Raw genomic sequence first — 20,878 nt, forward strand, 5'->3', positions numbered from 1 at the left:
ATTCCAAATTTATTTACCATAGAATTTTTTCCTCCTCAGTGAATCTAGTGAAAAATACTTTGAGAACAGCTTTCCTCATTAAAAAAAAATTTAAGGAAAAAAATTAATATGGGTATAATACATTCAAAAGGTCTGTATATTAAAGTATTTTTAAAAAGGGAAGACATTATGTCACAAGAAAGAAGAAAGAAAGAAAGGGAGAGAGAGAGGGAGGGAGGGAGAAAGGGAAAGAAAAGACAGACTCAAGGTAGCACTCATTTTATTAAGAATCCAACTGTGAAAACTAATTTAATTGGAGGTAAATACATAGGAAATGCACATTAATCTTCCAAAAGTATTAAAAGAAAATCAAACTATGATATAACATGGAAATAATAAATGAAATCAGAACGTGCTGAACCCTTTTAAACTTAGTTTACTTTTGAAAATCACTGTAATAAAAATGAAAGTAAGTGTTAAAGTCTTCTAGAAATACACTGGTTATTAACCTAGATAACTTCTACACATAGTTCAATGCTTAGCTCACATCACCTCCTCCTCCTCCTTTGTCCTGCTTTTCAATGTTCCCAGAGCACCCCATATGTGGTACCATTGTTATCATATTGTATTGCAATAATTTATTTTCTCCTCTGACTTCCTGTCTAGACTGTAAGCTTCTTGAGAATGGGGATCATGTTATATCTGAATCTGCACTCCCAACATCTAACACTTCATAAATTATTAAAGTGCTTATAGTTAGTAAATTAGTTGGTTCTCTCAAATTCAGTAATTACTAACTTACTTAGCAAACATTCATAAGGATAAACTGAACTATCCCAAATTTTGAGATAATGGAGCTACCATTAAGCATTACTCATTTTTCCTCCTCATTATGAAATGAATAGCCAGCATCTGGCACATAATGGGCCCTCAACAAATGCATATTGAAATAATTATTCAATCAATTAACCCAAGCTTGACTACAAGCTTAGGTCTTAGTAGAAAGGGCAAGACATTTCAAAATCAAAGAACAGTTCTTGAGTCACTTGTGGCTCTCGCCTCTCACCAGCTCCGCCTGATCCGATCTGAAAGCTGCTATACTCAAGCATGGCTTCTGATTGCTAAGTATTGTACCTGACATCAGGGGACACAGAAATTTTAGCACCGAGTCACCAGTCTCAACTCACTGCAGCCAACAGAAATTCCTGTATAATGCGAAGAAATAGGTGTTAATTGAAAACTCAGAATTGTTTAAGCCACCCCACTAGCTCTCAAGACTGAAATCACTTATTTTTGTAGACAATCTCAGCCTAACAATGAGTTAGCTTTCCATACTTAGTACCTTTGTCACCTGTGGAGACATATGTCCATCATTTCTGTTTCAATATTCTTTCCAATTTGTTATATTCTGGTATAAACCCATTCTTCCCACTCCAATTTTCTGTCTTAACTACATACAAGTTACCTTTCCCAGATGGTATAATTAAATACTTAAAAATAAAAAAAGTAGTCAGAATGCTGTCTTCATAAAAATGCCCAGAGACACAGAATCCCTTTTAAGCCATAGTAATTACCCATCAGCCTCAAGGCCATCTAAATTTTAAAATCTTCAGGGAATAACATGACAGGTGAATGTTCCAAGTATGAGTTAAAGACTCTTTTCACCATCCAGACTAGGGCTTCTTTGGGAGTTTATTCTCCTAGTAGAGATGTACTATTCTTTCACAATTTGCTTAGGATGGACGTGTAAGTTCTCTCCAACAAGAGCTCTGGAATATGATTTTTTTTAAAGTGAAGACTGCATTTAACAGAAATTCAAACAGAAGCGTGAATTAAAGGGGTAATTTCAGATGTAGTGAAAAGCTGTAATGTCCATTCAAAGTAATGAAGGCACACAGCATTAATCTCCTAAAAAGATTCAAATGCTATGAGTAGAGCGATTCTATTTCTTAGTAGGAACAAATTAAGATGATTTCCCTTACAGAAATTGCCATAATTACAAGTAATTATCTTGTACTCTCTAAATTTACCACTATAGCACATTCTGCAAATATCATTCCCTTCAAGTACTTTATTTGGAAATACAGGAGAGATTGTTGCTTTGTGAGTTGTGCTACAGACTTCAAACTGATTGTTTAACAGTACTACATAATATGTGTAGTAAAGAGATGACATTCTGAAGTTGGAAGTGCTTGGAATTCCAAATTTATGATATTCCTATCATCAGGTAACTAATACTACCCAAGGGAGTACAAACAAAATGAGAATGGCAAACATTCAAAGATAAACTTGAGTCAAATGTGGACTTATGCAGAAACAATGAAGAGAATCATTCTGATATGCATAGGGCAATCATGAAAAACATATAAACAGCTGCTGTAGTATTTATAAAAATCCTTGCAGAGCCAAATAAAATCCCATCATTTGCAACCTACTCGGTTTTTCATTTTCCTTTAATAAGAATGTGTGAGAAAATCCAGTTACTCACCAAGCATTAGGAGGAGAATAAGCATGTGAAAACTTAATTTCACCATCTTTGGGGCCAATTACTGTCCGGATTTCAGCCGGCATTTGAAGCTTATCCTCCAGCCAAACTGGGATTCCTTACCATGTTGTAAAAACATGCTCAGCTTGCCTTTCCCTCCATTATTCTCACTGCCTGGAATGGCCTCCTCATCTCCTTCTGGTAAAAATCAGCCCACCAAGTCTAGTTGAAATGTCACTCCACCAGGCAGACTCTTTTGGTCTATGAACTCCTATTCCATACTCCAAACCCTTCCCCTTCTTTTACCAACTCAGCTGTGACCTCTCCTTTTACTGACTCTCTCTGGTGATACTTAACATATGCCACTCACACTTCAGGTATTTGTGCACTGGCCTCATCCTCCTTTCCAGAGAAAATGTATTTTATTCATATCTGCATCTCCAACAGCTTTAATAAATGTCTAATCATTTGAACATTTAGAAGAAATCTGGTTTTTAAAATTATTCTCATTTAAAAGCATGTATCATTGAAATAGTCTCTAAAATGGTGACAGAATCCACTAAGAAATTATAGACATTTTAAACTCTGAACAAATATCTGGTTCTATTTACCCAAAATTTGTACATTTTTACATTAGTGTTTAAAACTCATCCATGATGAGATTATATAACCTCTGTGCCAATTAATCTTCCCTGATTTGGTCAATGTAAGTGTTGATTATACTTGTGTATATAATAACAGAGTCAGTGACCTATAATTGAAGATCTTTCCTTTAACTGGTATCTCTCTTCTTTTTTTTTTTTTTAAAGATTTTATTTATTTATTTGACAGAGAGAGAGAGAGAGAGAGACAGCAAGAGAGTGAGCACAAGCAGGGCAAGTGGGAGAGGGAGAAACAGGCTTCCCACTGAGCAGGGAGGCCGTTGCGGGGCTCGATCCCAGGACACTGGGATCATGACCTGAGCCAAAGGCTTAACGACTGAGCCACCCAGGCGCCCAGGTTTCTCTCTTTTTTAAAAAAAGATCTTATTTATTTATTTGAGAGAGAGAGTGTATGTGTGAAAGAGAATACAGCGAGGTAAAGAGCAAAGGGAGAAGCAGACTCCCTGCCGAGCAGGGAGCCAGATGCGGGACTCGATCCCAGAACTCCGGGATCATGACCTGAGCTGAAGGCAGACGCTTAACTGACTGAGCCGCCCAGGTGCCCCATTAACTGTATCTCTTAAAGTTAGAATTTTTCTGTTTAAATTTTTAAGAGAGGAAGAAATCGAGTTACTTTGTCCACCTTTTTATCCTCTTTTAATCAACTTCTAAGTGTCAGCAGAATGGTCTACAGATTTATAATTTAAATTATATAAATTTATAATTTTTTTTTAAAGATTTTATTTATTTATTTGACAGAGACAGAGCGAGAGAGGGAACACAAGCAGGGGGAGTGGGAGAGGGAGAAGCAGGCTCCCCGCAGAGCAGGGAGCCCGATGCGGGACTCGATCCCAGGACCCTGGGATCATGACCTGAGCCGAAGGCAGTCGCCTAACCAACTGAGCCACCCAGGTGCCCGATATAAATTTATAATTTAAAAATTAGCTTTAAGAATTTTACATTCTCATTCATTCTTAAGTCAGTATGATGCAATGCAAAGATCTGTTATGTATTCACTTTAAAAAATAAAAGAGTTCTGTTCAAATTAACACAATTTACCCACAGTTACAGTTATTTACTGAAAACACTGGTTTCCATAATAACCCAGTTCTTCTAAATTGTTTGTTTCGTGACCACCATAAATGGGATAGCATTTATATGGTTCATTAAAATTTCTCAAGAACCATAGCTATCATCAGAAATAATTAGAACAGAGACAAGTACATCCTGATATGATTTACTTACCAGTGAGGTCTACTTCACATTTGTGTAAACCTACATAAACAATTTACTTTTCAGATAAATTATTTCATCTTTATTGATAATAGTCATTAATTTTTCTCCCCTTACTCTTGGTCCTTTTGCATCAACTACTCTGACCTAGAACGGGTCCTCCCTTGAAATTATGAAGTATGTGAAGTTTGTGGCCAACATCCTCTATTTCCACTCTCAACTGATTCTCCTGTCCTCCCAAATCACAGACCCCTTGTTAGAAGGTGGAAGAGGGTCAGTATTCTCTAGACCAAGAAGGCACTTTAAGACCAAAACTAAAGTAAACCATCCCATACGCTTAGAAAGAGTTTTATTCAGGGCAACTTACTGACAGGGGGTATCTGGCAGATGACTGATCCAGGCGGTAGACAACCATTCTCTGCCCCATCCTCCACCGCTATTCTCTGCCCTGTTTGGACCTCCAGCAATAGCTTTTATAAAGTTAAGGGCACAGTGGTGAGGTCCTGGGGTAGTTATCTCAAGTGCCACCATCTGTGCACCAGAGCATCTCTACTAGTTATCTAAAGTGAAGCCTCTATGTGCCACTTTTAAGGAAGATCTGAACAAGCCTTCCTGCATTCCAGTCAAGACATACATTAACTTCCAGGGGCCTGGAACACAGGCAGGTCATTGCATGGGCAGGAATAAGATGGAGGGCCAAAGATAGAGTCAGTGTTTCAGCACTCCTACCCCCCTTAGTGCTGCTTCATGGCTACTCATGGTCTCCATCAAAGTGACCCTCCTCCACCTCAAACCAGGCCTCTCAGTGACTAAGGAAGGTTCTCATGGTTCATGAATCCCTCCCTACCAGCTATGACAAGAGAGTATTTATACAGATCCCATTCCTAAATGTCTGCTAAGTAACAGCAAAACTAACAAACAGCAAACAAATGTTACCACCATATTTGCATTTTACTGTGGATTTCTAAAGCATTAGCAAAAAGGACAATTTTAGGAAAATAAGTCACAGAAGAGGTATCTGAAAGCAAATAGATTTCTTGTGTCTTTGAACTATGCCATCTATGTGTCTTTTTTTTTTTACGAACAAGCCCAACCCTATTCCAAATTCCTAGAGAAGTAGAAGCAGTACGGTCCAGTGGATATGGTCTCTCCTTGGAATACCCAGACTTAAGCCAGCCTCAGAATAGCTACATGATTCTGAGGGTGCCAGTTTACCCTACTGATTAGTACTCCGCTTCCTAATCTATAACATTAAGTGCTTCTTAGGGTCCTTTCATTTCTAAAATGTCTTAGTCTCAGTATCATAAATACTTCTGGCAAGAGCCTAAGCTAAAACCAAAAAAACTGTTTAAAATAAGTAATGTTTGTGTCACTATAAAAATAATGTTTTCATTAATTAATGTGTAACTAATTAATGTTTAAATAAATCCCACATTCTTTGGCTGTTTCCTCTCAAAGGCAATCATATACACTCCCTAGGATATGCAATTCTACCCTTCACATAAGCTACTACTGTTAGTTCCTTCTGACATAATCTTTTCGGTGTGTATATATCTGAACAGGTTATTTTTTTTATTATTAAAGATTTTATTATTTTATGTATTTGACAGAGAGAGAGAGACAGCTAGAGAGGGAACACAAGCAGGGGGAGTGAGAGAAGGAGAAGCAGGCTTCCGGCCAAGCAGAGAGCCCGATGCGGGGCTCGATCCCAGGACCCTGGGATCATGACCCGAGCCGAAGGCAGACGCTTAACGACTGAGCCACCCAGGTGCCCCTGAACAGGTTATTTTTAAAAATGCCAAGCCAAATACACCAAAGCAAAGACAGAGAAGAGAAAAACTATAGTGGTATTTATCAAATCATTTAAATGTTTTCAATTCCTGTGACCATGCATCCTCAAACATATCTACCTCTTGGTAATCAACAGAATAATAAATATCTCACTTATCAAAAGGTCACTGATTTAACCACTTCAACTATTTAAAACATAGCCTAAAACCAGAAAGTATGAAAAAAACAAAACAAAGCAAAAAAAACCTCTATGCAGTCAAAATAGAAAGCCACGGTTCATACTCTAGAGTTCACACACTCGTAAGAGAACCCTCATTCAAAGTACTTACTTTCATCTTAATCACAAGCTGAGACTCAGCTGGGTTTCCTACCCACCACAGACAGGAAACAGATACACACAACAGAACTACAAGAGGTAAGCACAGGACAGCAGCATTACTTTGGACAAAATAGAAAGAAAGAAAAATACTGTCTAAAGAAGACGTAAAAGTATTTTAAAAGAAACAAAGAGCAATCTAGGGTCATTCAGTATAGGAACAAATAATTCTACATTCCTTAAAAGCTCCTGTAGTATTGCTATACTATAGCAAAGTAGAATAATTCATGTTTGTGATAATATCCTAAGTAATCAAAATAAGTTTAAATCACACTTAGTACCTTCTGTTCAAGAAGGCAGAAAATGTGTAAGATATTTTAGAAAATTTCACATCAAAAAATGATTGAAATTTAACAGTTAATGAAGTAAGTTTGAGTTAACAAGAAATTCACAAGAACACCATAGATCAATTAAATATTACTGTAGCAATTTTTCATGGAAACCACAGTGACTTTGAAATTAATTCATAATTAATACCCCAAACACATTTTAGTCTTAATTTCAATATTTATCACCACCATTCCTAGCCCCCAAATATTAATTGAACCATAATAAATTTCCATTTCTGTAGGTAAAAGATGGTCAAACATCAGCAATTTCGCACAGCTCAACCTAAAATCTTTACCAAAATTAAAAGTAAAACAAAGGGTTTGCATTTTATCTTTTCTTTCTCAAGCCCACCCTCTATTGGAAAAAAGCTAATTATTAAATAATGAAGACCCAAAACCCAATCAAAATGAATATGAGTCCATAATAATTTATTATGACATCTTCTCTCTACTCCTCAAAAACAACAATCTTATTTATGCCGGACAATCTCAACTCCACAAACATAGCTCCAAAAAGATCTCATAGGTCTGGGCTTAAGCACTATAGTTTTTCACAGATACCACAATTGAGCATAATGCTGAAATGTGTGTATGCATACTTGTTATGTTCATTTATAAATATTAAAAACATGAAATACGCTTAACAACTAATTGTCAGAGCAGTGAAGTAGCGATCCAGATAAATATAATGGACACTTAGGTTTTTAATTACGTAAAACAAGTTGGCATTCAGTCTGTTTTCAGATTCAAAATGTTGTATTTTGGTTTTCCTTAAAACCAGGAACACCTACCTTGGACAAACTAAAATAAGGAATCTTTTGTCAGTGGAAAAGAAAGTTTATCTAATCTAGTCAGTGTTGGTATGCCAACATAGGATACAATAAAGTTATCCCAGAGTGTGCAACAAAGTTTCCTTATGAGTTTCTTCCTTCCCTACCCCCAGCTATTATCTTTCTAGTTTCAGGTCTATGTATATTGCACATTGGGAGAGTACATACCCAAAAACAATGAGTCCCCACAATGACCTCCTGGCTCCCAACTCCACTTTGACTCTATTCCAAATGTTAACTGCTCTCTAACTCAGAATTGCCTCAAAATCTGTGCTTCTACAAGTCTCAGTCCCCTGACATGATATAAATCCAAAATATTATCACCCACAAATTAAATAATGCTAGAAATATGGGTGCATTCATGAATGGACATTTACTTACATAATCAGAAACAAGCTAGAGAAATTTCAGTCCTTTAATAATCCAAACTGAGAGATACCTACAAGCAAAAAGCTGATGGGCAGCTCTGACAATTGTCAGCAAGCTTATTTCATGTACCTTTTCTAGAATGCTAAATTTATTACACAGAAGGTATAAGCCAAAGGACGTGATTTTCTGGTTTTTTCTTAAAATATATGCTAAAAGCACAGAATGCTCAAAATAACGAAGACAACATTCTTTTTTTTTAATTTTTTATTGTTATGTTAATCCCCATACATTACATCATTAGTTTTAGATGTAGTGTTCCATGATTCATTGTTTGTGCATAACACCCAGTGCTCCATGCAGAACGTGCCCTCCTCAATACCCATCACCAGGCTAACCCATCCTCCCATCCCCCTCCCCTCTAGAACCCTCAGTTTGTTTTTCAGAGTCCATCGAAGACAACATTCTAACACAATAAATAACAAAGGGCTCAATCAAATGAGAATACTTTTAGCTACAAACACCTAAAAGGGGAGGGACTAGCAAGAAAGTTCAGGACAAAAGAGTCATGTAAATCCTGAAAATGTCAGTTAAATGATATAATTTTTATAGCTTTCAATAAAACTACATGGTTTTAACACATCAATAAAAGCAAAGTCTTAAAGCTGAGACATACATTGTTATTAATGATTTAATGAATTCATTGTGGAAGCAAAAGCTGACAGGGCCGGCCAGGATTTCAGGTTTTCTCTTGCTTCCACAGGTGTTTTCCACAGCATGTCATCGCTGTAATTGATGAGCAAAATGAAGGTGGCTGCTGGCGCCCTTTTTTGAGGTTGGGCCAATTAAACTCTGCAGCCTCTCACACCACAATGTTTACTGGCTAGCTCCTGAACACTAAAGGTGCCAAATCAGATTTTCTCATCGCTGACTTCCTTCACTTCTTATCAAGTGTATCAACCATTCCCAGCTTCTCGAATGTTCCTGGAAGTAGTTTTCTATAGATGACCATTCCTTACCAAGCTTACAGAATCAAAAATATTTCAGGCTAAAGGAAATAAAGATTTACTCCAGGGGTTTACAACCATGGTACTGCTGTACTGATGTCAGGTGATCAGTCATGAGATGTGTCACAGATAACTGTTAACTTTTTCCCCTTTTTTTTCAATCGAGGGGAAGTTCATATTATACAAAATTAACCATTTTAAAGTATACGATACAGTTGCACTCAGTACATTCACAATATTGTGCAACCACTACCTCATCACTGGGACTTTATTTTTAATAGGTGCATAGTTAAGATTACCCCTTTAACAAATCACCCTCACTCATAGTCCATAGGGTGTTTCAAGAGGGTGAGAATGGGCAGAGATAAACTTGCAAGTTAAGCATCTCCAATAACTGGCAAGTCAGAGAATCTTGACAACTGGTTGAAGATCACTGACCATCTTATTCAATAAACTCATTACATTTTTTCAAAGATTCACTCATTCAATTCCTACTCTGTGCCTATGCCTTCAAAACCTTACACTGGGGGGGCGCCTGGGTGGCTCAGTCGTTAAGCATCTGCCTTCGGCTCCGGTCATGATCCCAGGGTCCTGGGATTGAGTCCCACATCGGGCTCCCTGCTCTGCGGGAAGCCTGCTTCTCCCTCTCCCGCTCCCCCTGCTTGTGTTCCCTCTCCCGCTGTGTCTCTCTCTGTCAAATAAATAAATAGAATCTTTAAAAAAACAAAAAAAACACCTTACACTGGTAGAGACAGACACACTGACAGTTACAGTACAGGGATGACTATAGCCCATCAAGTACGGTCAAAGGAGGGTGCAGCCAGCTATGCCCAGCAATTATAGAAGGATTCACTAAGGAGGAGAAGACTGAGTTAGCTCTTAAGGTTATGACCAGTGGCAAAGGAAGGCAAGCTACAGAGCGTACAAGGAGAAGGTATTCTAGGCCAAGGAAGGAGCAAATGCAAAAGCACAGGCACCTGCTGAGCCATGGCCAGCTTCACTGTAGGATACAGTCATGCCAAGACGAAACATGTAGTAAGCACATTTTATGTGTGAGGCGCTCCTTGTATACATTTTACATTGTATCCTCTAAGTCTCACTAAGAGCTAGGTGCCATTCACATTGAGTAGAGGAGACATGTGAAGTACAGAAGGTAAGTAATGGCTACACAGCTTCGAAGTGGCTGAGCTGGACTTCAAACCTAGGCAGTCTAGCTGCAGAGCCCATCCTCTTCATCACTACACAATCTACACCACATTTTTCTTTTTTCTTCTTCTTCTAATAAAATTAACCCCCGAAGGCAAGATCTTTTATGATGGAAACTACAGTACCTCACAGCACACTGAAGTTGAACAAATGATTGACATGAACAATGAGTGGGCACCACTACGAACCCCTGGTGGCCTCTGAACAAATGAGGGCACGAGTGGCAAGCCATACTGAAAGATCAGTAAAACTTAATTTATTTCTTATTCTTTTTTTTTAAGATTTTATTTATTTATTTGACAGAGAGAGACACAGTGAGAGGGGGAACACAAGCAGGGGGAGTGGGAGAGGGAGAAGCAGGCTTCCCGCAGAGCAGGGAGCCCGATGCGGGGCTCGATCCCAGGACCCTGGGATCATGACCTGAGCCGAAGGCAGACGCTCAACGACTGAGCCACCCAGGTGCCCCTATTTCTTATTCTTTTAAATTAAAAAATACATTAAAACAAGTTCTCATATTTGCCCCATAACCCAGTCATGTTCTTGCACAACCCCTAACCCAAGGTGTGCTTACCCACTTTGAAGAACTCTATGAGACAATGGAAAGACACAGTAGGGTTTTAAGGAGGTGAATAATGTGAACAGATGTGGGGAGGGGAGGTTAACAATTACTCTAAAAGGAGTAAGAAGGAAAAACCAGAGGAAAAAAAGAGACTAGAAAAAGAAAAATCATTAGGATGCCATTTGCAATAGATCCATCAAGCGATAATGAGGTGCTAACCTAGAACAGTGGGGAGTCAAATATGAAAGATTAAATGACATGCCCAAGGACACAAGTCATGGGAAGGGCCAAAACTAAAACCTGGGTCTCTAGGTTGCACTGATCTGGGAATGGTATACAGAACGGATTTGCAGAAAGACCTTTATCATGAAATTTGTGAGACTTCTCTTTATAATTACTTTTTTAAAATTTTATTATGTTATGTTAATCACCATACATTACATCATTAGTTTTTGATGCAGTGTTCCATGATTCATTGTTTGCGTATAACACCCAGTGCTCCATTCAATACATGCCCTCTTTAATAATTATTTAATAATTGGGGCACCTTGGGGCGCCTGGGTGGCTCAGTTGGTTAAGCGACTGCCTTCGGCTCAGGTCATGATCCTGGAGTCCCTGGATCGAGTCCCGCATCGGGCTCCCTGCTCTGCAGGGAGTCTGCTTCTCCCTCTGACTCTCCTCCCTCTCATGCTCTCTGTCTCTCATTCTCTCTGTCTCAAATAAATAAATAAAATCTTTAAAAATAATAATAATAATAATTGGGGCACCTGGGTGGCTCAGTTGGTTAAGCGACTGCCGTCGGCTCAGGTCATGATCCTGGAGTCCCGGGATCGAGTCCCGCATCGGACTCCCTGCTCAGCAGGGAATCTGCTTCTCCCTCTGACCCTGCCCCTCTCATGCTCTCTATCTCATTCTCTCTCTCAAATAAATAAAATCTAAAAAAAATAATAATAATTATTATTATTATTTAATAATTACTTTTGTCCACAATGTCTGATTATTTTTAAGTCTAATTTTATACTATTATAGAAGCTGTGGTCCAAAATTAATAGTATCATAATAACTAGCATAGCATAGCATTCAGGCAGGTAAGTATGTAATTTAGTAAAGTTAAAATTTGAGACTTAGCTTTCTAATCCAGAAACAAAATACTTTACCATAGAGAAAGTACAGGGATTTGAAATACACTCTTCCGTAAAAGTAATAAACTATTCCAAGACACAAATTTACAGGATGGAATCCTTACAAGTGAGCTTCCAAACAAGTTCTTTAATTGAAGCTCCACCAGAGAAGTCATTTAAGAAGCCAGATTCACGTTATATTAATGTGACAAGTATAACAAGACAAATACATCATATGATTCTCAAATGACATAATTAATGTAGTTTATGGGACATATTCCTATTAATGATCTTTTCTTATGTGTGAACAGTAAAATAACATTAGATAAGCAATGAAAAAATCCAATCAGCAGCAGCTTTCCTGCAGGTTTCGACTGAAGTCTTATTTACACAGTGTTATCTGACACTAATCCTTGGATTTTAAAGAGCAGAAATCACTTCAGAATTGTAAACAAACATGTTTCTATGAGATGAGCATTTTAATTACTATCATTTCTGCAAGTACAAGATAAAAATAATGTGCTACATGATAGCCTCTTAATGTGTAAACAGGGAAAAGTATATTTTGCCAGGCCAATAAGGTTACATTAATAAAAGGATCATGACACTGAATCAGGAGTCTGGTCCATGGATTCTGGTAGTGTGTCTTAACAATGACTGCCATAGATATCCTGTGGAAAGTATGCCTGTCCCCTTTCTTTTTTTTTAAGATTTTATTTATTTATTTATTTGACAGAAACAGACACAGCGAGAGAGGGAACACAAGCAGGGGAAGTGGGAGAGGGAGAAGCAGGCTTCCCGCGGAGCAGGGAGCCTGATGCAGGGCTCGATCCCAGGGCCCTAGGATCATGACCCGAGCCGAAGGCAGACGCTTAACGACTGAGCCACCCAGGCGCCCCTGGCTGTCCCCTTTCTAATATTCTCTACGGAAGACCAGAATTCAGTGCCAATATATTCTGGTACTCTTTAATAAACCACTATAGTCTAGTATCTATGAATCAATTGAGATATTTTGAATCTTTTTACATTTAAACTTCCAACTATCTCAGAATAAGAAAGTCTAAAACTACAAGTTTTACGAAGTAATAGTTCTTATTTACTTTTACATCAAATACTTATTGAGAGGGGTGACCGGGTTGGTTAGTCAGTTGGGCATCCAACTCTTGATTTCGGCTCAGGTCATGATCTCAAGGTTGTGACACTGAGCCCCACATAGGGCTCCATGCTGGGCTCCTGCTTATGATTCTCTCTAAAAGGAGAGAGAATCCTTACTTACCAAAAAAAAAAAAAAAAAAACTTACTGAGCAACTACACTATCCTTGGCACCAAAAAAAAGAGTTATGAGATATGGTTCCTGAACTCAAGGAGCCTGAAGTGTAATTGAGAGACTGGATACACAAATAGATTTGTTTTAAAGTTTGCTATCAATTTAAAAGACAATCAGCCTAAAAGTGCATAAATTCTAAATGCTCCAAGAAGTCAGAGATAGATAAAATGATCGTGTTTCTTCAAGAAGAAGGATGGGGAAGAAGAACATCTTGGTCCAGTATGCAGAGATGCGGGAGCAAAGCTATGGCAAACCTTCTTATATACTGAGATCACCTCAGCAGTCAGGCTTTATCTTTCTTGGATAAGCTCTCAAGTATAACAGTGAAAAACACACCTCTTGAAGAAAGGGCTGGTCCAATCCTAGCTCTGACCCTGCCATGCTGTGTGACTCTGGGTAAGTCATCGTACCTCTCTAAACCTGTTTCCTTATCTGTAAAATGCAACTTTTAACACCTACCACCACACTGGCTAAGAATTAAATGAATGCATATAGAGTAAGTACAGATGCCTACAGGCATAGCACAGGTGCTTTAAAAATGGCAGCTGCTATTTGCATGATATTAAATGCCATTCTTACCATGATGCAATCACAATTGCACAGAATCTTACTTTTTAGGGTAATTACAGGGCTCTTGGTGGGAGGCTTTGGAAGACTGGCTCCTAAGCTCCTCACTAATTCTGAGGGTGCAACATGATTAATCATGTTGTGGTGGTTTCTTTGGGAAAAGTTAGGAGACCCTAACTGAATATTTCATAGTGCACATCTTGAATTTTAGTATTTAGTTTAATTCAGCAAGCAAGCAAAGAGGACTAAGAAGCTCCCCGTCCATCATATACCCCAGCTGCATGCTCAGAAACAAAGAAACCTAGAACCTATGGTTGTTCTCTATAGTTAACCCAGATTTTATAAAAGCCAGCCCTGGTGGCTGACAGGACCCCATGATAGCAAGTTACCAACCAATTCTAGTCATAAAGCCCAGCTATAGACAAATGCTATTTGGGGCAGCCAGCATTCTATAGATGGTCTTCCTAGCTTTGTTAAAATCACATCAATGCAGTATCAATTTTCATCTGTAGTGTAAATGATTTTTATGAAACAGTTTGGCAAAACACATGGCATGTGACTGTTCCACTACAAATGTGTTAGCAGAAACCATGGCAATGATCCGATCATGAGAGTATTCTTGCAAGAATAAGAAAATAAACCTAATCTTTGTAAAGACTTACTGGTGCCTTACCGGTTTTGAACACTGAGTATCATCCAAGGAAGCTTCCATTTCCAATGTAGAAGAAGCAAGAATTGTTCTCAAGCCACCACCAAATAATCATACAGTATTTGATGGCTCAGCTTATTTTTTAATCATCTATGAACACTGAAGAATTATATCTGGATCTTTATAACATGATGGTTTGGGATTATGAATACAGTGAATAAACACAACCTTCTGGTATAGCAATTTAAGCATCACAGAGTGAGTAAATACTGCAGAGTGAATCCTAACACTTGAAACAGAATCTTCCAGAGTCCAGAAATCCACCTGACTGCCAAGAATAATACTTCCGTGGTTCAAGCAATACCAGTACCCAGAGGGGTTTCCACAGACATAACCACATGAGTTACTGCATATTGGGTAAAATAGAAAAAACAGACATTTATGAATGTATAGTTTGCAGACATCTTAAAAGTACTCATAAATATGCAATTTACAAATAGACAAGAAAGGGGGGAGCACTTTAGGAATACACAGTATCTATTTAAATTGCTTAATTATACGGTTTCTTCCATGGTTTTCCTCAACCTGACTCTAATTTTTGTTAGGGACTGGAGGGACGAGATACATGGATCTCTTAACTAAAGTAAATGGAACCAATATCACTAAAAGAAGCTCTATGATGAGAACTAATATAAAAGAGATTCTGACTTCAGGATGAGGTAAGAAATGACTTAGCATCAGAGATCAAAACTGCATTAATCAAATATCAAAGAAAACCTTTCAATTTACCAGGCTATACTAAAGAAGGGTTGTTAGATTCTCTAGCAATATAGCAAACGCACAATATCTGAGAATCATTTCACACACGATTTCTATTTCAACTCTGATGTAAAACATGGTATCACACATCATGCCACAAAGAAAGAGTCAGTTTAGCTAGTTCAAGTAAAACACCAGGCAGCTGCTAACCCAGACAGGTCAAGGCTGGGGAGGGGCACAGCACATTCAGTTCGCTGTGTTTTCCTTCAGAAGAATGTCAATAAGAACCATGGCCAAATGAGGTATTTGAAGTGGAAGGGGGGGGGGGTCCTGCTATGCAGTGAACCACTGGGTTCACCTAACAGCGCCAGTCAGGCAAGTTAGCAAAAGGGAGCCCTAGCCAAACCTTCAGCCGCCAACAACTTAAAGAAAGCTGTCTTTCTCCCTGAGCGTCCTGGGGCAGGGACCAGTCCCACATTTAGAAACGTTATTTCTGGGACCAATAGCAATTTATTTTGATAGAACCACTGGATTTTTTTTTTTCTTGAGTTCTCAACAAAGGAGCCATATTAGGAAATAATCTCGCAAAAAGCAAAGTGCCCCCTCCCCCTCTTCCCCACGATCGATGCACACACGCCCGTGCACGCTGACACGCACAGACACACACACCCGTGCACAATGGCCGGCGCACGCACTCGCGCCGGCCCACGCGGCGGCCCTGGAGCCCCGCAGGCAGAAGGCCCGGCCCGGCCCCAGGCGCTGGGGCAGGAGGCCCCGCGGCCCAGCTGCCCGGGAACCAGCTGCTGGGCGGTTGTGCTGGGGATGCTCGCCCCCCAGCGGGGCCCTTGGGAAGCAGCTGCCAGCGGCTCACAACCTCTTAACCCCTTGGGGAAGTAGGTGCTACAAAACCCACCTGCAGGGACACTGGAATGGGTTGGGGGTGCAGCCCCAAATGGCCCCCCAGAGACAGGGCGCCACCGAGTCCTTGGACTCTGGCAGCTCTTGGCTTGGTCCTGCAAAGCTAATCGTGTCGCTGGCTTCACGAGGCTTCCAAAGCAAATGGGTGTTTCTGAGCTGTCACCCCTGAGAGTCCGGGCATACGAAGAAGGAAAAACTTAAGAGGGCAGTGGACGCAGACTTGACTTGGTAACTCGTCCCTGAGGGACTGGCGCCAAGTCCCTAAAGGGACAGAGCTGCCTGTCCGGCCAGCCCAGCAAACTACGGAAGGGATGGAGGGACCCGAGGGCAACCGCCCCCAGTCACCCTTCCCTGGGTCGGGCATCAGGGCCCCGTCCCCACTCCAGGACACTTACCTTCTTCCGGGGCTGCCATTTCATCATATTTGTACAGCCGATACGTGGAACATCAAGATGCTGGCTGGGGGCTGGGGGCAGATGCAGGGCAGCAGCGACTGCAAGTCATGCTGCCTCCCTCCCACCCCCTAATTCTTTCCCATATTCACTGCGAAGGGAAAAAGCCCAGGAGAGTCCAGTCTTTTCGCCTTCAGTTCAATGAAAAGTATCCCCACACCACAAACACACTTCCCACCGGGCTAGGAAGTCCCAGCAGCAACCAGCGTACTCCTGCGAGAGCGGGGCATTTCCCCCCACCACACACCCCCACCCCCACCCCCCAGACAGCGCCTGCAAAAGGAGCCTGCGGCAGGGGGTCTCCAAGCCGGCTGCAGAGACCCTCCCTCAGAGAAGAGACTCAGGACGAGAGCTGATGCAGAAACCGAGCCGGGCTCCTGCCATCCAAACCCCTTTTGGCGAATTCTCCTCTTCTCAAAAAAAGATTAGACAAGCAATCAAACCCTCACGCGCAGCCTGGAGCAATTCCCAAAATTCTGGGTGTATTTCTCGTTTGTAAAATTTAGCAAAGAAAATTCCAAAGATCTGTAATCAGAGCTTCTTTACGCTGTTTTTTTTCTTCCTTCTTGGCTAACTTGGGGAAAGGATCTGCCCTTCCCGAAATGCCTACCTTCCCTGAACACTGTAAATAGGAAAACTTGGTTTGTGTGTTTAGATTTTTTTTTTTTAATTCCCAAGAACCTTAGTGGGGAAAGGCTGGAAGGAAATCCTGCAAGAACCCAACTCCACAGCTCAGTCTGCACTAATGACTTCCTTCCCTTCAGTGTGAGCACCGCCTGCCCAGCTCCAGCCACACAGAGCACACAGAGTTTCTGGGTCTTAGTGCCACGACATCTGCTCCAAAGCAAAAAGTAAGCATACAGTTTGAGAGGCATCTAACAGCTCTTAAGGAATCAGAACCAGGAGAGACCTACAAAATCAGGAAACCATTTCAAAAGATATATTTGAATTTGTGAGTTACATCAAGAGAAAAAAGGAATTGCAAAAGGACTCCAGACCAAAAGACAAAATCTCAATGTATGATTTGAAGAAAAAGGATTTCAGATATCTTAAAAGATAAAAAAATTAATCAAGAATAGACTCTGCTCCCCTGAAACAAATACATTATATGTTAATTTAAAAAAAGAACAGACTCTGCTTCTCTAATCTAGGACTAATTTTATTATTATAAACTACTGCTATGGAGATTGTTTCATTCGTCTTCTGTAAAATGATTCCATCTTATTTAAGGAGATAATGTCCAAACACAAGATACTATGTAATTCCACTATTATTTGTCATCCAACATGTCTATCAACTCCTATCCCACCATGAGGCTATTTTGATAGATGGGAATATAATGGGTGGTGTAAGCTACTAGAATACTAATGTACATAATAATAGTAACTGATGTACTATGAGTCCAAGTTCCAACAATGTTTAACTTATTACTCTCCAAGTTCTAGATACATTGGCAGGATTGGCTGATGTGGGCTATTATATGCAGACTGAACACTAACTATATCTGATTATAAATGTTATTAAAATACCTAAAACAGTTCTGAAACATTACTTGTAAGATCTTTTCTAAGCCTGTCTGAAATTCAATGGTGAAAGCATTATCTTTTTTATAATATTAACAATTATAGCTAAATGAATAGGTACTACTTCTTAAACCACTTCTCTCTGCCAGGACCTATGCCTACATTCACCATCTCAAGCCCTGCAAGGAAGGTCTTATTGTTTGATGTGCCAGACGAGGACACTGAGATTCAGAGGGGTCAGGTGCTCAACCAAGACCACAACACATGGAAGGTGGTGGGGCTGGTATTCAGACCCACAATAACACGACTCCAGAGCCTATGACCCTTTCATGACGTGCATCATAGCTACCTCTCATTTCAGTAAAACTATGAAGTGTCTATGGCTTAAGCACCTATTTTTGCCAGCCTTTGTTCCAGGCACTAGAATTATGAGTAAGAGGCTGCCCCTGCTCTTGAAATTACATACAGTAGTCAGCAAATAATACCAGCAAATAACACCAATACTCTGTATATGTTCTGACATATCCAAATCATTCCACACAGCTTAACCTGGTACTACCACGGAAAGTTCAATAAATTGCAAACCAAATTCAGCAATCTACCCCAAAATCAGTTTCTCTTCCCAACTTTCCTTTATCTGTCCATAGCACTGTCATTCATCCAGGATAACAAAACCTTCACATCATTCCTTATGTTAAGGAATTCCTCTAACATTCCTCTATCACCAAGTCCTATCACTTCGTTCTTAGACATCACTTTCAAGTTCCTACTGCTGACATCTGAGGCCAGGGCCTCCACCAAACAAACATATATTAAGTACCATCTAAGTACAGAGTAACATTTAGGATAGAATGATGTAAGACGAAGTCTCTATGCTACAGGAAATTACAAAGAAGCTAGGACAAAACAGAAAACCTATAAAAAGACCATCAGGCATTGCCTTAGTCAGTTAAGCAACAAAGGAGTTATGTAGTCAGTAGGTGTTCCAAGAGTTAGAAGGAGAAATCATTGTAAACAGTGATGGTCAAGGAAGGTTTCACAAAGGAATGTGAAGTAAAAATTCAGAGGAGATACAACTCATTCTAGAGCCAAAAGCCAAGGTGCCTACCACGTTCAGTAATGACCTTCAGGATCTAGACCCTTCCACGTTTCAGAACTCCCCACTTACCCCTCTCCTGCTCCCTTTCTCAGCTCCTACCCTACTGGCCACCTCACTATCCCTAGAACATATCAAGCATATATTTGTTGCACTCCCTATCTGAATCGCTCTTCCTCCAGAGAGCATCTTGGCTCTCCCTCAGTTCCTTCAGGACTTTGTTCAAATATATTAGAAAGGTTGTCTCTCACCATTCCTTCTAAAATAATAGCACCATGACCCACACAGTTTTTTGGTTTTTGTTTTTTTTTTAAAGACTTTATTTATTTGACAGAGAGAGCGAGCGAGAGCAGGAACACAAGCGGGGGGAGTGGGAAAGGAAGAAGCAGGCCTCCCAACGAGCAGGGAGCCCGATGCGGGACTTGATCCGGGGACCCCAGGATCATGACCTGAGCCGAAGGCAGACGCTTAACGACTGAGCCACCCAGGCGCCCGACCCACACACTGTTATGTTCTATCTTCCCTATTCTGCTACATTTTACTTCATAGCCCTTATGACATATATTTTGTTTGTTTACTTAATGTCTTATTCATCTCATAAGAACATAAATTCCAAGGGAGCGGGGACTGTGCTCTGTTATAATACCAACACCCCGTGAAAAAATACCTGACAAAATAAGCAGTCTTTGAATACTTGTTGAATGAAACAATGAAAGAAAAAGGGAGAACAGTGTGAACAAAAAAGACAAGCGTACGTAAGATGTATTCAAGATACACATATTGACCTCTCTAAAATATAAGGCTTCAGTGTGAGAATGTTAGAGGCAGAGACTTTGTCTTGTTCAGCTTTGTAATCCCCTGTGCCCCAAATCGTGCCTGGCACAGCAGAAGTGCTCAATATTCTGGGAAAAAAGAATGAATGGGGCGGGGTGGGGGTGAGGGGATGAATGGTGAATGAGTCAAAAGTCCATTCCATTCCATACAAAGTAAAAGGTATTTTGGCAAGGTATGTTGGGACCAAATGATAGGGAACATTGTAAGGCAGAGAAATTTGGACTATATCCTGTAGAATGCAGAGCACTCACGATGTTCATGGTAGGCAACGGCATAACTGAGGCAGGCTTTTTTTATTTTTACATTTTTAATACATATATTTAAATTGTCTACTGGACATTACTATTAATTTCCCAGTCACCTAGTTCCATTGTTTTTTTTATTTTAATTCCAATATAGTTAACCTACAGTGTTATATTAATTTCAGGTGAACAATACAGTGATTCAGCACTTCCATACGTCACCTGGTGCTCATCACAAGTGCCCTCCTTAATCCCCATCACCTATTTCACTTATCCTCCCACCCACCTCCCCTCTGGTAACCATCAGTTTGTTCTCTGTATTTAAGAGTCAGTTTCTTAGCTTGTCTCTCTCTCTTCTTTTTTTTCTTTGCTCATTTGCTTTGTTTCTTAAATTCCACATGATGAAATCATATGGTATTTGTCTTACTCTGACTTATTTCACTTAGCATTATACTCTCTAGCTCCATGACTCCCATGTCACTGCAAATGGCAAGATTTTAATCTTTTTTATGGCTGAGTAATATTCCATGATAGATGATAGATAGATAGATAGATAGATAGATAGATAGATAGATAGATAGATAGATA

General features: G+C 39.9%; 1 protein-coding gene across 3 annotated transcripts in view; it reads right to left on the reverse strand.

Moving 5' to 3' along the window:
- TTC28 (tetratricopeptide repeat domain 28) overlaps positions 1–20,878 on the reverse strand; it is a 628,656-nt gene that overhangs the window by 402,505 nt on the left and 205,273 nt on the right. The window contains exon 1 of one of the 3 annotated variants that reach the window (XM_035017266.1): positions 16,539–16,838. The exons of the other annotated variants lie outside the window; for them this stretch is intronic. Within the exon in view, the coding sequence (XP_034873157.1) occupies positions 16,539–16,565 (27 nt within the window). The 5' untranslated portion in view covers positions 16,566–16,838. Of the gene's footprint in view, positions 1–16,538; positions 16,839–20,878 lie in introns of those variants that run through there. 3 annotated transcript variants of the gene reach the window in all.

The sequence above is a fragment of the Mirounga leonina genome, unplaced genomic scaffold (assembly GCF_011800145.1).
Source record: "Mirounga leonina isolate KUSES-001 unplaced genomic scaffold, KU_Mleo_1.0 Mir_171, whole genome shotgun sequence".
In the NCBI taxonomy this organism is placed as follows: Eukaryota; Metazoa; Chordata; class Mammalia; order Carnivora; family Phocidae; genus Mirounga; species Mirounga leonina.